At 36.1% G+C, this 15,689-nt stretch overlaps 1 protein-coding gene across 1 annotated transcript; it reads left to right on the top strand.

Annotated features, from left to right (window-relative positions):
* Positions 1-1,819: 1,819 nt before the first annotated feature.
* LOC123869309 (carotenoid isomerooxygenase-like) lies at positions 1,820-13,064 on the top strand. The gene is made up of 14 exons (XM_045912176.1): positions 1,820-2,054; positions 2,820-3,066; positions 5,140-5,251; positions 5,471-5,617; positions 7,205-7,315; positions 7,692-7,789; positions 8,377-8,448; positions 8,886-8,966; positions 9,332-9,456; positions 9,966-10,139; positions 10,845-10,998; positions 11,418-11,479; positions 11,999-12,097; positions 12,789-13,064. The coding sequence occupies exons 2-14, from the start codon at positions 2,967-2,969 to the stop codon at positions 12,969-12,971; spliced, it is 1,518 nt and encodes a 505-aa protein (XP_045768132.1). The 5' UTR covers positions 1,820-2,054; positions 2,820-2,966; the 3' UTR covers positions 12,972-13,064.
* Positions 13,065-15,689: the final 2,625 nt, after the last annotated feature.

Genomic DNA, 15,689 nt, shown 5'->3' with positions numbered 1-15,689 from the left:
TTGCGCATCGTTTAATGTAAAGAACAGACCAATAAACAGCCAGACAAACAAACACAAATTTTTTACATACCTACCTACTTACCTAAAATATAAATACCTAAGATCTTAGGTATTAAGAGAATGCATACCATTATGCATCTTATCATATGAATATCTACTCAAATGATAAGATGCATAATTGTATGCATTCTCTTTAAGTAAAAGATAAAATAATCTCTATAGCTAAACAATTTAGGTCCCAGGTGCTTGTTAGTTGTTTGTTAATATTCCTACATAGCAGATGGTATTTGATTCAAAATTCCAAAATTCAAAAAGTTTTTCCAGACCAAGTTGATCAAAACTACAATTTTCAATTGGATAACGAGTGTCGTGAAAAAGGTAGGCTTTCAATAGTTTTTGATTTATCGTGCAAAATGTTGGAAAAAATACCCGAGTACGGAACCCTCAGTGCGCGAGTCTGACTGGCACTTGGTCAGTTTTTTCAAAATGTCTACAGATTGATTGAATCTCAGATGTCTACTGAGATTTCTGAACCGATTTGAGCAATTATTTTTTTTGCTAGAAAAACTTTGCGACATTGTCCAATAAAAAATTGGATTCCAGTTCCTCAATCCTAGTGCTACAGGGGACCTGACCACCAAAACTTATGGGATTTAGAAACTGTCGGTTATGAATTGATATTCGAGGTACCTTCCAAGTAAAGACTTTGTCGTTGAACTCGAGGACCCAACTCGTCAATCCTGATGCTGTAAGGAGTTGCATTCCTAAATCGTGGTGATCCCACGGGATTTTTAAAGAAACATCCATTTAAATGTTTTTGCGAAATTTGGTACAGAAGATACCTTGCATCTCGGGGACGGGCTACTACAGATAGGCTATACTTTTTGTCCTGAAAATTGAATGAGAATATTTGGTCCTGATTTTTTCGCTTTAAATTGAACCGCTAGATACGAGTAGCTAAACTACGAAACGATTCGGAAGAAATATGGATAAAAACATTAATTGTAGGTAGTCTAATATAAATCGAAAAATGCTCATACCTGCACGGGGAAGCTGGAAGAAATCTCTGTTTAGAGATAAGCATTTCCTTTGTACATAGATTAATTTATCATAACTTTGTATTTACAATTTTGGTACCTACATGAAAAATAAATATAGGTATAGTTGATAGTTGTGGAGCGATTAAAAATAAAGTGACATAATATGACTTTGCTACTTTGAGATAAGCAGGTGAGTACATTGTTCTACCTACTTGTACCAAATATCGATATAGCTCTAATTACACTTGTATTAAAAATTTTATAATCTTAATTATGCAGTAATGTATCATTAAGATAAGACCATAAATAAAACAACAAGTAGATTTTGTTTTTAATTTCTTAATTAACGGAAATCTGTAAACACAAAGGTAACAAGTGTAAATCACCCCCGACAAGTAAAGGTTACAGTAACTAGAAAAGAGCTGATAACATTCAAACGGCTGAACCGATTTTCTTGGATTATAGCTAAGAACACTCTCGATCAAGCCACCTTTCATACAAAAAAAACACTAAATTAAAATCGGTTCATTAGTTTAGGAGCTACGATGCCACAGACAGTTACACAAATACACACGTCAAACTTATAACACCCCTCTTTTTGGGTCGGGGATTAAAAATTCAAGGCAATATACAAAGAACATATCAACACACGTCATGATGAGCAAAACAATGTAAAAGCAACGCAAGTAATAACTTTACAATTTATATAAAGCGTTAATTCCGTAACAACGAATACTTGGAATCTGAAAAAAGATGTTTTGGACGCCGCGCGCAGTCTAAATTTATCTCACGCTCCTCGCAGTTCAGTGTGAGTCATCCGTATATAAGGATCGTTATTTCGCTAACCGTGGTTAAAAAATTAACACGAATTAAATGCTTGCCCAGTGTACACAAAATAAACGTCAAGTGATAACAGTATCTGTGCTCTCAATCACGAAGTATTCTAATCTCCAGGATTCAGTAGCGAAGTTTAAAAATGAAATTCTTTATTAAGCCTACATAGATTTTTCAGCGGTACGTATAATTCACGTAGGTACTTACTGAAATATATTCATGGTTTCACGATGTAAACAAGCGTTATTAATCTACTTTCTTTTTCGTGTTTCTCAATTTATTTTCTTCTCTTGTTGTTATGCAGATCTAATGTGAATTATTTCCGTTTTTCCGTTACACTACAGTAGTTACGGGCTTTTTTTTTAGAATAAATTTTCTTATATTAACTTAAAATAAACGGTGTATTATTCGTTACCAACTTAATGAATTTTCAATGAAAATGTTTTGTTTTTTGTTGCTACTTAATAGTGAATTAGTTTATTCTGTAGTTTTCTTCATTTCCCGCTTAAAATTTCAGAATTTTTCTTTAAATAATAAACATAAGTCACAACCCCGTTTCACTGTCTTATTTTTAGTGAATTTTAATGACGTTTTAAATCATCATTTAGAACATTTTACGAGGAAGGTTAGATAATTTCATAATACCTATGTAGCCTAAGTAAGCAATAAGCCCTTACAAAGCTGGAGCAAGTTGGCTTTTCACATAAACCTAAAAATAATTTAATGTTGAGGCCAACAATAAAATAATTCGACTAATCGAGCCTCAAAAGCTAATCCATGCGTCTGTTGACCATACCTTTTAATTAGTCCAAAAACTAAGCCATGGTATTGAAAGAGATGGAACTAATGGAGGATGGAATCTTGGACACCCTGTATTATAAATAAGAATTTATTATAATTTCTTCACGTGTAGTATTATGTATATTAAAAATATATTTGTTTTAGTTTATCTCCTGTGGAACCATCAAAGTAGAGTTCATCCTAATCTTGAATCTGACCTGCATGGTCTAAGACTTGAACATAAAACCACCCAGGTACATTTCAAACGCAGTGATAACTGGAGGTTGCAATAAGTGCATTAAGCGAAGTAAAATGGAGGAAGAAAAGAAACTTTATCCCAACTATGACATGGGTATATGGTTTCGGACGTGCGAGCAAGAGATCACTGAACCTTTGAAAGGAAAACTGACAGGTAATAAATCTATACTAATATTATAAAGAGGAAACCTTTGTATTTTTGTATTTTTGTATGTTTGTATTGAATAGGCTCAAAAACTACTGGACCGATTTCAAAATTTCTTTTACCATTACTTAGAGGGATTCTTCCGAATCCGTATAGGCTATATTTTATCCCGGAAAATAGATAGGATTTTTCGTGGTAGTGAAAAATGTGGAGTAAGGCGTCGAAAAAACTGCCGTACGTTAACGATTCTCGCGAACGCTGCCTTAATGGTTAGAGATGTATGGTTGACTTCTATAGAAAAGTTGTAGAACTCAATAATGCCTACAAAAAAGTCCGCGATAGTATAAACCAAACATTTATATTTTAGCCATTATAACCACTTTTCCATAGAACACCCGTGCGAAGCCGGGGCGAGTCGCTAGTGAGTAATAAGCATAGAAGGAAATAACCGTGCGTCATGAATCACTATAATATATATATCACTATAATAAATAGAGGAGATATCATTAATGTCGGAGTAGAGACTCGTATATTTCAACTATAATAAAATTTTAACACGTTTATCAATTTTCTGAGTTAGGCTCGGGGTTTGTCTACGTGATCAGATCAGAAATCAGGAGACCCGTAGAGTGATTGGCATGTGCACCCAAAGTGACTGGCATGCAGGCCAATGGATGGGATACAAAATTAAAGAACCGGTAGTCGTTGGTGTCCAAGTTAGCCCTTGACTGCAATCTCACTTGGTGTTAAGTGATGATGCATTCTAAGATGGAAGTGGGGTAACTTTGAAGGGGTATAGCAGTTTTTATTAAACCTTTGGTTTCTACACGACATCATACCGGTATACGCTAAATCGCTTGGCATCACGGCTTTTGTTTCCTTTCCTATGAAAAATGTAATATATTGTGCACATGATTGAATTTTTCTGTTCTTTCACCGGTCATGTCTGATTGCCGTTCCATCAGGCTACCAGAGTGAGGAAATAGAGCACCTGCTTGGGCACTGTAATAATATTATCTCCTGTGTAGTTAGTTAGCTAGTCTGGATCGAAATTGGCCGCCGTGGCCATTATTCTTAATTACGTGGTAATATGTTTTTGTATCACATTAGGTACTTAATCTGTTTCCTGTATCGTACGTTGATCTCTATATTTAGGTAATTCATACACCAAAACTCGTGCCATGCACCAAACCGTATGTATGGGTAACGATAAGATAAGACGACCATGTACGAATATATATTTATTTGCATTGTATTTATTTATTTATAAAAGCTATCTGCATGCCAACAGCCCAATACGACCGTAGTTTGAGCTGTGTGAGATATATTAGTCAGTCAGTCAGTCACCTTTTCCTTTAGGGATCTTTCTTCAGGAAATAGGGGGACAAAATTTTAAAATAGGATTACAAGGTCAAACGGGGTAGGTATCTATTATGAAAGGACTTCGTCTGCATATTCCAAAAAAAAGAGTTTGATGTCCTTTATTAAACCGCATAGTTCCTTGATTTATATGAAAAAATTCTAAATATAAAACCGTTCCAGCTCCCACTTACCTCTACCTCTTAAGTTTGCAAAGCAAAAAATCTGTAATAATAATTGTAGTTGATAGAGGCTTATGTAAATATTACAGGAAAAATGCAAAGAAGTTGAAATAGCACAGTTTTAGCAATAGTTGTGTGGTCTGGCAGAAAAGGCATTTCAAACCATGTGCACAGTGTGGTAGCATTTGACGATTCAAAAACTTGTAAAAGTTTAATTCAATAAAAAATATTTTATTTCTTATTGTTAAAAAGAGTTAAGTTTTTGAGGCAGTCCAATAAACTTAATAAACACCAAAATATAACTCTGTACATTCGCTTTCGGTGCGCGAATCTGACTCGCATTTGGGCGGTTTTTCAAGCATTGTTTTTTCTTTATTTATTTAAGGGCTTTTATACATTTTATATATACATGTCAGCCCTATTATAATCTAATTAAATACAACAAAATTCTTAACCTAACAAAATAAGTGTTACTCACTACCCATAATTTGATTTAAAAGCAGCCATTTTCAAGCATTTATTTTGGGTTATTATTTTATAGCAACTATTCCATCATGGGTACAAGGTACTCTTTTGAGGAACGGTCCTGGATGTAAGAAAATCGGAGACTGTCAGTACCAACACATGTTTGATGGGATGGCAATAATACACAGGTAGGAAATACGAAATCGGCACAATTTTTATAGCCTAGCATGAAAAATGTACGCCAATGTAGGCCAACTTTATCCAGGCATTAGCAACTTGAAGTGGTACTGGGCAGGCCATCGTCGTAGGAACTTTGTTACTTAATCTACTGACTTAACCACGTATTAAGTGTTATCTCATTGCTGGGTACAAATACCAAGTCTTGATTTTCAATAATATTGTTGCAGATTCGCCGTAAAAGATGGCCAGGCTACCTACCAGTGCAAGTTCCTGGAATCTGACGTGTACAAAAAGAACACTGCTGCCAATCGAATCGTGGTCACGGAATTTGGGACCCAGGCTGTTCCAGACCCCTGCCGTACTATTTTTGACAAGTATTAGCAATAATTTATTAATTACTTCGCCCGCGTGGATTTAGGTTTTTCTAAATCCTGTGGGAACTCTTTGATTTTCCGGGATAAAAGTAGCCTATATGCTAATCCTGGATATTATCTATCTCCATTCCTTTCAGCCAAATCCGTCTAGTAGTTTTTGCGTGAAGGAGTAACAAACATACACACACACACACACACACACACACATACAAACTTCCGCCTTTATAGTATTAGTGTGATTTATTATCATTGGGCATGCCATATTATGAGTTAACAAAAAAAATTAACGATTAAACTGTGGTGGTTTATATGTGTAATTTTTCCTGTCTGCAAATTATTATCATTGAAGTTAATATTTAAGTTCAACAATTTTGTTGTATGCTCAATATCAATTCCTCCTCCTGCTTTTCACACGATCCTCTCACTTCTAGGCTTATATGGGTTGTAGGCATAGTCTATGTATCATCAAGATTAAGAAGTTCAACCGGAATAGAAAACACATGAACAATACACGCAGACTTTGATAATATCCAACCTTTGTATTACGTTTATTGACCAAGTGGTCCTGTAGATACCTAGTTATAATATAATATTAACCGCTCCTAGGCGTGTAACTGATATTAGAGTCGTTAACACGGTCTAAATGGCACAACTATGGTGTAGACTGTATTAGGGCGTCGGCAGTAGTTACCATGACGCAATCATTCTATTGCCTGGTTCTGTTGTACGATTAGTACTGGTTCAAGGTTAAAAGTCTTAAAACAAACAGAACACGCGATGGCAGCGCCGCGCGATGATGGCAACGTATCCAATGCAGCTCCTAGAAGAAGGATCACAGATGAACGATGGATCCGTCTGCTACTGATATGGAAACCACGTACCGGAAGGCGAAACTTTTGATGACGACCATCCATAAGCACCTACTTAAATTCATATGAAAATAAACTTTCTTAAATAAATAAATTATTAAATAGGATTCCAAATTATTATTAAATTATTAAAAAGCCTCAATAGCTCAACCGGTACAGGAGTGGTCTGAAAACCGAAAGGTCGACGGTTCAAACCCCGCCCGTTGCATTATTGTCGTACCTACTCCTAGCACAAGCCTGACGCTTAGTTGGAGAGGAAAGGGGAATATTAGTCATTTAACATGGCTAATATTCTTTAAAAAAAAAATAGGATTCGCTTTCCATAGTTAAAAACACTAGATGATCTGTATTTTGGAGACTATAAAACGAATTCCTCGCTCACCTCACCTCTTACACTGCTTTAGTATAAACCATGAATTAATTTGAGTTTATCAGATTACATAATCGGAATGAGTGGAGTTCGGTGGTCGCTAACCGATAGACTATACCTATCTACCTATGGACAAATGGTCCATTGTTCCCACACCGCGGTCTTGTACCATCTGTCCCAGCGGCTCCCTGCGACTCTTGATATCGTCTAGGTCCAGTTAAGGGTGGATCTACTAATGCTGCACTTTTTGAGGTCCAGTTGCCAGTATCTTGGGTGTCCAACTGTTATCGGTTCTTCAACCTATGCGAGTAAAGTTTAGTATGTCAAATATTGTTGTTGTTGTTACAGAATATCATCAATGTTCAACTTCACCATAGAACAGACGGACAACACAGTGGTGTCCGTGTATCCTTTTGGTGATCAAATCTATGCCATGACTGAAGTACCCGTGCTCTATCAGTAAGTATTTTTTTTTTAATTTTATAGTCTAGCGCTTGGCTGCAATCAGACCTGCTGGCAAGTTATGATTGCATTGGGTAGATGCTTTTGACGATTCAAAAGCACTTATATACGTAAAAGTTTAATTGAACAAAAATATTTTGAATTTTGTATTGAATTTTGAATTTTGGTGACGTGATCAAGTGAACCCAGTGTACTATGTACTTAACATAAGTACTCTTTTACTGGCAATAACCCGTAAACCAATTACCTACTTTTGAGAATAGCCGCAATAATATGAGATGTAAACTTTACAATGCACAATTTTAAATGCATTGAAAAGGTGTTGTTCATTTTTTTATGTGTTTATTAACCGTTAAATAATTTTTGATTGCAGAGTGGACCCGAAAAGTCTGGAGACGTTAGAAAAAAAGCGTCTTCCGGAGCCCCTGATGATAGTCTTTCACACAGCTCATCCCCATGTGATGCCTAATGGTACACGGCTTATTATTTGGCTAACTAACCGGGGTGTTTTGCTCAGCTTGGGTGGAATTTTTGGATTTCTTCTTAGTGCGGGTCAAAATTATAAAGAGAACCTATCTACATACAAATCCTCAGGTTTCTAGACTTAGCGGTTTGAGCCATACGTTGATTTGTCCATTCAAATATCAGGTGCTTGTGTTATCCATAATACTAGCTGTAGGTACATAATATTTGAATTGCCAAATTTCTAATTAAATTGTTACTGGAGGTATCGTTTGGCTTGAACTACGGTTATTACCGGTCATGAAAAATCCCACAAAACTGATCTTTACAAAAATCAGTCAAGTCCACAGAAATCCAAATAATATTAGTATTTTAAATCTATGGTCAAGTCAGTAACGCGTTTGGTATCGAATCAAATGAAAGAAATGTAGGTATAGATTCCGAAAATGTATAATTTTTATATGAAGATCGACAGGTATCTTCATAAATAACTTCCGTGGTGGTTGCATTAGTTGGGAGCGAGTTTTTGACTTTTATTTTTTATTTTACTTGTAACTTTTTTTAATACAACTTCTAAATTTTATAAATTGTTGTAGGTGATGTCTATAATGTTGGTTTGAGCACTGCCAAAGGTTATGTCGTAGTGAAGTTTACCAACAATGGAAAAGGTAAGTTATAGGTATATTACCCAAATGCCTGTTGGGAAATTTTGTGCTTTTACGCTTAATTATTATTGTAATTTAAGTATAGTGACTTAGTCATGAAGTGTGTTTAAAATATCAAGATAACTGTTCTGTATAACTATATAACATAATTATTATAATACACATATTATTGAGATTATTGAGATAAATCGATGAGAAATGGAGTCATAGTATATATAGTTATATACATATAGTCATAGTTATATACATATAGTTCTTCCAAGACGTACCAAGAGGTTTCGAGAGAGAGGAATCTAAAATTATGACATTAATATCGGATCCTATTCTTCAGTAGGTTCATCCTTAACTTGAACGAAATTAAATTACAAGGAATGAAGTTATTTGATGGTATACTATTGTTTGTAAATTACTATTATAATTTTAGTAGTAAAATGTTGCAGGCAACATGTTTGAGACGGCAGAGATCGTGGGCAGTGTCAAGCCAAGATGGAAACTCAATCCAGCCTACATGCATTCGTTCGGTAGTATATCATTTTATGAAAGTTTATCTAATCGTACAACAAAAAATTACTATCATTAGTGAATACTGTACCTACAAGTGCGCGCGCGAAGTAAGAAAAAATGGAACTTTTAATCTACCTCAGTTAAAGATGGCGGTCTCAAAATAGCTGATCCGTTTGGCGGCTATTTCAGAATTTACGTGTACTATGCAAGTTACCTCTGTCCGAAAAAAGATCACTCTAAAGCAATTTCTCAAGTCCAGCTAAGAACTTTTACCTCAAAAACTTTGAATTGGGCCAGCGATTTCACGATCAGACAAATCTGATAACAATTTTGGCCTGGATTATAATTTACAGTAATTAATTAAGTACTATAAACTTTGTAGGTATAACCGAGAACTACTTCGTCATCATTGAACAACCCTTATGCGTTTCTTTGGTGAACATGATGCGTCGATACATCATTTCTGGACCATTCTCTACCACTCTGGTCTCCTATCCAGAATACGAGGTTTGTACATTCTCAGCAAAATTGCGGTTGAAAAAAGATTATTTATGCTGTTGTAAGGAAAGCAAGTTCTTCTAAGAAGAGCCGGCAAGGAACTTAGCAGACAAAACACGAAATGTTACAATATTAGTAAGAACTTTGTTATTGAAATCACAATTTTTACCACGATATACCTAACAAACGGTGAGGTCATTGCTACATAGTACAGTCCTAAGATTTCTTTTTAACTCCCAACCCAAAAAGATGGGTGTTATAAGTTTGACGTGTGTATCTGTGTATCTGTCTGTGGCATCGTAGGCAACGATTGAACCGATTTTAATTTAGTTTTTTTTTGTTTGAAGGGTGGCTTGATCGAGAGTGTTCTTAGCTATAATCCAAGAAAATCGGTTCAGCCGTTTGAAAGTTATCAGCCATTTTCTAGTGGCTGTAACCTTCACTTGTCGGGGGTGTTATAAATTTTTAATTTACACTTGTACACTTGTTCTATATCAGGTTATCTCGGATATTTTCAGACAAAAGTTATCCTCATCCATCGGGAGACTGGTGAAACAACTCAGTACACCACAGACACATTATACTTCATGCACATAATTAACAGCTTCGAGCAAGACGGAAAAGTGATGCTCGATTTGTGCTCGTACAAAGATGGAAAAGTCCTTGATGCCATGCATCTGGATGCTATCAAGGTAAAGTTTCACTGAAGGCCAACTATAAGATAATAAGTTAGCCCTTGACTGCGATTAAACCTGGTGGTAATGCAGTCTAAATGGAAGCAAGCTTTCAGGTCTGAAAAAGGTATGGTAGTTTATACAGTATGTAACCAGAACGCAAGCAAACACTTATTACTGATAAAAGACCATAAAAACACTAAGATTTTTTTAAATCCTGTATTTTAATTGTTCACAACATATTGCAAATAAAACATTTGACTGACGCTAGAGGTCAACGAACGTTCCGTAAATAGGTCCCTCGAAGTCAATGCCGCGAGCCACGGGGGACGATCCCCCTAATTGTTACGGGGCATCATATCGGAACGTAAAAATATTGATTTGACGGCACAGGTTTGCCGATAGCATGGTTACGGCTTATTTCTCTCTGTGGTATTTTTACGATTCAAAAGCACGTTTGAACAAAAAGTTCAACTATTTGGTAAAAATTATTCTATTCTTTTCTGCTGGAAATCGAACGGGATCTTCGACTTATAAGACCAAAACTACTAGGAACGTTGCTAGGAAGACTTTCTCTACTGTAGATAATATACATGACCGACATCAACGCAGGAGGATTTCAAAACTTAGGTCTATACCCTGAGAGAAAAGAATGTTGCTGAAACTTGTAAGACATGTAGATTGTAGGTACATTAATAATGATTACATTAACCTATCCAACAGTCAATGCAAAGTAACCCAGACTACGGCCAATGGGTCCAGAGTCGACCCAAGCGCATAATCATCCCGCTCGATGCACCCCCGATGTCTAAAGTTGAAGCTAAACTTCTTGCCGATATTGGAATTGAAGCACCGAGGATCAATTACGAATTCAATGGTAATTATCACTACTTCACTTCCCATACCCATCCTTTGTCACGATCCATATTAGGTATAATTAAATGCGAAAGTGTGTTTGTCTGTTGGTTTGTTCGTTAATCACGGCGCAACGGAGAAAATATTTTGCATGTTTATAGTCAAAGATTCGGAGAGTGACATAGGCTACTTTTTATCCCGGAAAATCTAGAGACTTCCCATAGGATTTATTGAAATCTAAAGCCACGCGGACAACCTAGCCTGTGTTACTCTCCGTCCTTTTAACTATTTCTGTCCAAAAATCAAGTCGATTGGTTACTTAGTTAGGGCGTGAAGGAAGGACAAACAAACACATTTGCGTATTTTTAATACTGGTATATAGATAAACGAAATTCAAAGTCAATTTGAAAGTTGCTCATTTGTTTTTTTCTTTGTTTGCAGGACGACCGTACAAATATTGCTATGGAATCGGTTCTGATGTAGATACAGGGTATAGTGGAATAGTGAGTAGTACCTCTTTGGTCCACTGACCAACCAACTAACTTTTAAATCACTGTTAAGTTATCCTTTTTTAACTACCGCAACCCATGATCATTTGCATCATCAGAGGAACCGCCAATGCGTAGCCGGATTTTCAGGAATTTGTTGATCCGCCTCTTTAATAAGCCCTTGAGTGGGATCGCCACCGAAAGGAGGAAGCCTGTTCGACTACGAATGACTAGGCCCAGGGTTCGATACCCGGGACGGGCTAAAATATTAAGATAATGTGTTTTTCTATCTGAAAAATTTCATTATTGGCCTAATAAGTAATAACATGTACCTACCTGTTATTTTATACGAGTCTGGTCTGTCTGTGGTTCAAAAATCAAAATCAAAACATGTTTATTCAATTAAACTTTTACAAGAATCGTCAAATGCATCTAGCATTGGTTCGGAATCTACCGAGAAGAACCAGCAAGAAACTCGGCGGTTGCTCTTTTCATTCAGATGTTTACTTATCCATTAAAATTTTTATCTTTCAGCTTATAAAAGTGAATACCGAAACAGGGAAGTTCATAATATGGCACGAGCCGCATACCTATCCCAGCGAGCCTATATTCATTCCTCATCCAGATGCAAAGGTACATCGATACTCCATATCCATACTAATATTATAAATGCGAAAGTGTGTCTGTCTGTCTGCTACCTTTTCATGGCCCAACAGATTCTGATGTTTGGTGCAGGGTTATCTTATATCACGGGGACGGGCATAGGCTTCTTTTATCCCGGATAATCAAAGAGTTCCCGCGGGATTCCCAAAAACCCATCCGTTTAACCGATTTGTATGAAATTTGGTACCGAGGTAGCTTGCGTCCCTGTAATTGACATAGGCAACTTTTATCCCGGAAAATCAAACAGTTCCCACGGGATCTTTAAAAACCTAAATCCACGCGGACGAAGTCGCGGGCATCCGAACCAGTGGTAAATTATTTGACGATTCAAAAGCACTTGTAAAAGTTTATTTGAATAAAAATCTATTCTATTCTATTCCATCCTCTAGTCCTTATATAAAAGAAAAAGCTGACTGACTTTCTGACTGATATATTTATTTCGCACAGTTCAAACTACTGGACGGATCGAAGTGAAATTTGGCATGCAGATGGATATTATGACGTAGAAATCAGCTAAGAAAGGATTTTTGAGAATTCTGCCCATAAGGGGATAAAGAAGAGGTTTGAAATTTGTATAGTCTACGCGGATAGTCGCGAGCATAAGTTAGTTAATATTTATAAATATGCGAAAGTGTAGGTATTGAATTTTATAATTTTACAGGATGAGGATGACGGCGTTGTGCTCAGCGCAGTATTGTGGGGTAAAGACGACCACAAAGTTACATTGCTCGTGTTAAATGCAAAGAATTTAGAAGAAATTGCGAGGGTAGATTTCGTTACCCCCTCGCAGGCTCCTCGATGCTTCCACGGCTGGTATTTGCCCGACCAGTCTTCAGTAAAATGAATAAATTATACTATCTATTATTTATTTGCGACTATTATTAATGGGTTGAAATAAATTTTACCAATGTCCAGTTGGGGTGGATTTTTAAATGGACCAAATTTGTTTTAATCTATTTACCCGACTACGGCAAAGCCAAGAGGAAGGGGTATGATTTTAGCAGTCTATGTACGTATGTATCAGATTCTGTTTGTTCCACACCGTAGCGCCTAAATTACTGGGCCGATTTTGATAAGTGTGGTGTCTATTCTTTATTAGGTATGATCCGAGTGACATAGCCTACATTTTATATGAAAAATTGACCTTTTTGACGTGGAGGCCGTGGGGCCCGGGGGCTTGAACTCTTTTTGACGAAATATCGAAAAGGGTTACCGAGTCAACCGGGGATCCGCTAGCTGACAGCTTACTTTGGGCAAAGAATTAGCTTAGCCATCCAAAGGGGTAATACTGCCAGCATCTTGGGTGTCCGTGTACAATGCCTCGCTGCAGTGGTCTCGATGAAGTTTTAGTTTAAGTAGTTAACGGGGCTATTCGCTGCCGGCCGATTTCAGTCGTAGGTATCTATGTCCAAGTAGGCAAGTATCCAGCCACTAGCGCGCTTACGTATGCGCAGTAAGACTCCGACACAAATGGATACAACCCACGCGGACGAAATTTTGAGGTTTTGCAAGTAATAAGTATAATAATATTTTTTTTTTGTAAAAAAATCAGGAGTGAGCAAGCATAGATAGTAATAACCTAACTATAATAAAGACGTAAGATATATAGAAAAAAGTGGCAGCAAAATAGTACGACCTTTATCGTCACGACTCACAACATGGAACTCCGAGTGCTGTTGTAAATTGCACTCTGTTTTATATATTGCTGATGATTTTGTAATAAAACTCAATTTTGTTTTGAAATTAATAATTTAATGTTAATTTAATAGTTGTGTGTGTTTAATATTGTGATAACATTCCTGACAAATTCTAATACCTAACAGTTAAACTTGGGAAAAATAAATTTTCCATACCCATTGTATGGCGGATTGTAGATGTTGGTGTACTTAATAATTTAGTTGGCGGATTGTTGTGCTTAATAACTCTGTAACACTATCATTGTACCTGCAATCCTGCAATTAATCATTTGTATTTGTATTAAACTACACCCATAGTATGAAAATGTCACATTGACCCAGCGGCCATCTTGGATTTCAAAAATAATACCATATTCGTTCTCAACCACCCCGATAACCTTGAAATGTAACCTATAATGCGAAAGGCTGAGTTTGTTGCGGGCTTTTCTCAGACTTGGGCGCGTTTGGAACCCTCGTAGCTTTAGTTTTAAGTTACGTAATTAATTATCACCACTATATGGTACAAATTTAACAATTTCGACCATCAAAAGGAGTACAATTGTACCTACTTTAAATAAATGATTTTGACTTTGACTTTGAAAGTAACAAATTAGTGCAATAGCCATCTTGGATTTAAAGAACCATCTTGGATTTAAAGAATAATAGCATATCCGTTTTTAGACACCCCCAAAACCTTGAATATGAGGCCCATAATGTAAAAATTTTTCGGCGGCCGTTTTGGATTTCAAAAATAATATGATATTCGTTCTTTGTCACCCCTAAAAAGCTGAAAACGACACCCATAGTGTGAAAATGACAAATTGGAGCGGCGGCCATTTTGGGTTTTTAAAATTATAGCAAATTTTACAGATAACGAAACCGTTTTTTGACGAAATCCTAAAAACCAACCGATAACTAAATGCCAAAATATGTCTCAGCAAATAATTAATTTAATCGACTTAAATCTACTTTTTTTAAACTTGCTATATTTTACTTGTTGTTTTTGCGTGTACGATTTGAAGTTCACGATTCCCGCGTAAAAGTAGAGCTGGCGGCGAGAGGCGTAGTCCCCCTTCGAAGGCCGTCGGCAGAGTGAAAATTCGGCTCGTACTTATAATATTGTAGTCTTTGCGTACTTCGTAGTCGTGCGCTTCCTGTTATATCAGTGAGATTTTGTATCGCAAATCCCCATACGATTTTGTATGGAGAATTTTTGTGGAAATACTTGGAGCGCTTGAATGTTTTTCATTAAATAATGAAAGCACAAAAGTCTAAAATAAGATAGGCCAATAATACTTCAATTTCTTTCATTTGTAAAAAGGATTTTTGTTTCGTGTTTACTGCAGTAGACAAATCATATTTACGGGAACTTTACAAGGCGTTTTGGTTGATTTTTCGTGATTTTAGCAATGTGTTTCATTTTTTCTTTGGATAAATAAGGTATTTTCGTCAAATCCGAAAGGCTCTCAAAGAAGATCAATCTTTTAAACTTGCTACACTATTTTTTGTTTCTCAAAATATTTCTGTTTAATACGTTAAACAAAGGTAATTCGTGAGCATGTTTAGCGTATAAGACCCTTAATTCATTTTAGTTTTTGATTTAATATTTATTTTAGTTTTAAAATTATTATCATACCTAATCCTGTATGTTGACCCTAGATCTTATTTATACAAGCGTTATGCGTGCGTTTATCGTGAAGTTTGTTAGTAGCCGGTGATTTTTTCATACTTAGGTACCTACTTAGTTTATTTTGCTCACGCATTGATCGTTTGTAACGTAAGTAACATGCGATTTGTTGTTAATTAACAATAAGATTTATAAATTTAAGTAGGTATAAATCATTTCTGGGCATCAAGCTATCAATATTTAAATCGTATCGTCGAAA

This window comes from Maniola jurtina, chromosome 11 (genome assembly GCF_905333055.1).
Source record: "Maniola jurtina chromosome 11, ilManJurt1.1, whole genome shotgun sequence".
NCBI lineage: Eukaryota > Metazoa > Arthropoda > Insecta > Lepidoptera > Nymphalidae > Maniola > Maniola jurtina.
Note: the sequence above shows the minus strand (reverse complement) of the source record. Positions and strands in the feature narration are given on the sequence as shown.

What these genes read in the sequence shown, in the direction of transcription:
- LOC123869309 (XM_045912176.1), top strand. Translation starts at nt 2,967, where the DNA reads ATGGAGGAAGAAAAGAAACTTTATCCCAACTATGACATGGGTATATGG. An exon ending in TCTCCTATCCAGAATACGAG is followed by an intron (nt 9,457 to 9,965) that starts GTTTGTACATTC and finishes GGATATTTTCAG; the next exon opens with ACAAAAGTTATCCTCATCCA. An exon ending in TTCCTCATCCAGATGCAAAG is followed by an intron (nt 12,098 to 12,788) that starts GTACATCGATAC and finishes ATAATTTTACAG; the next exon opens with GATGAGGATGACGGCGTTGT.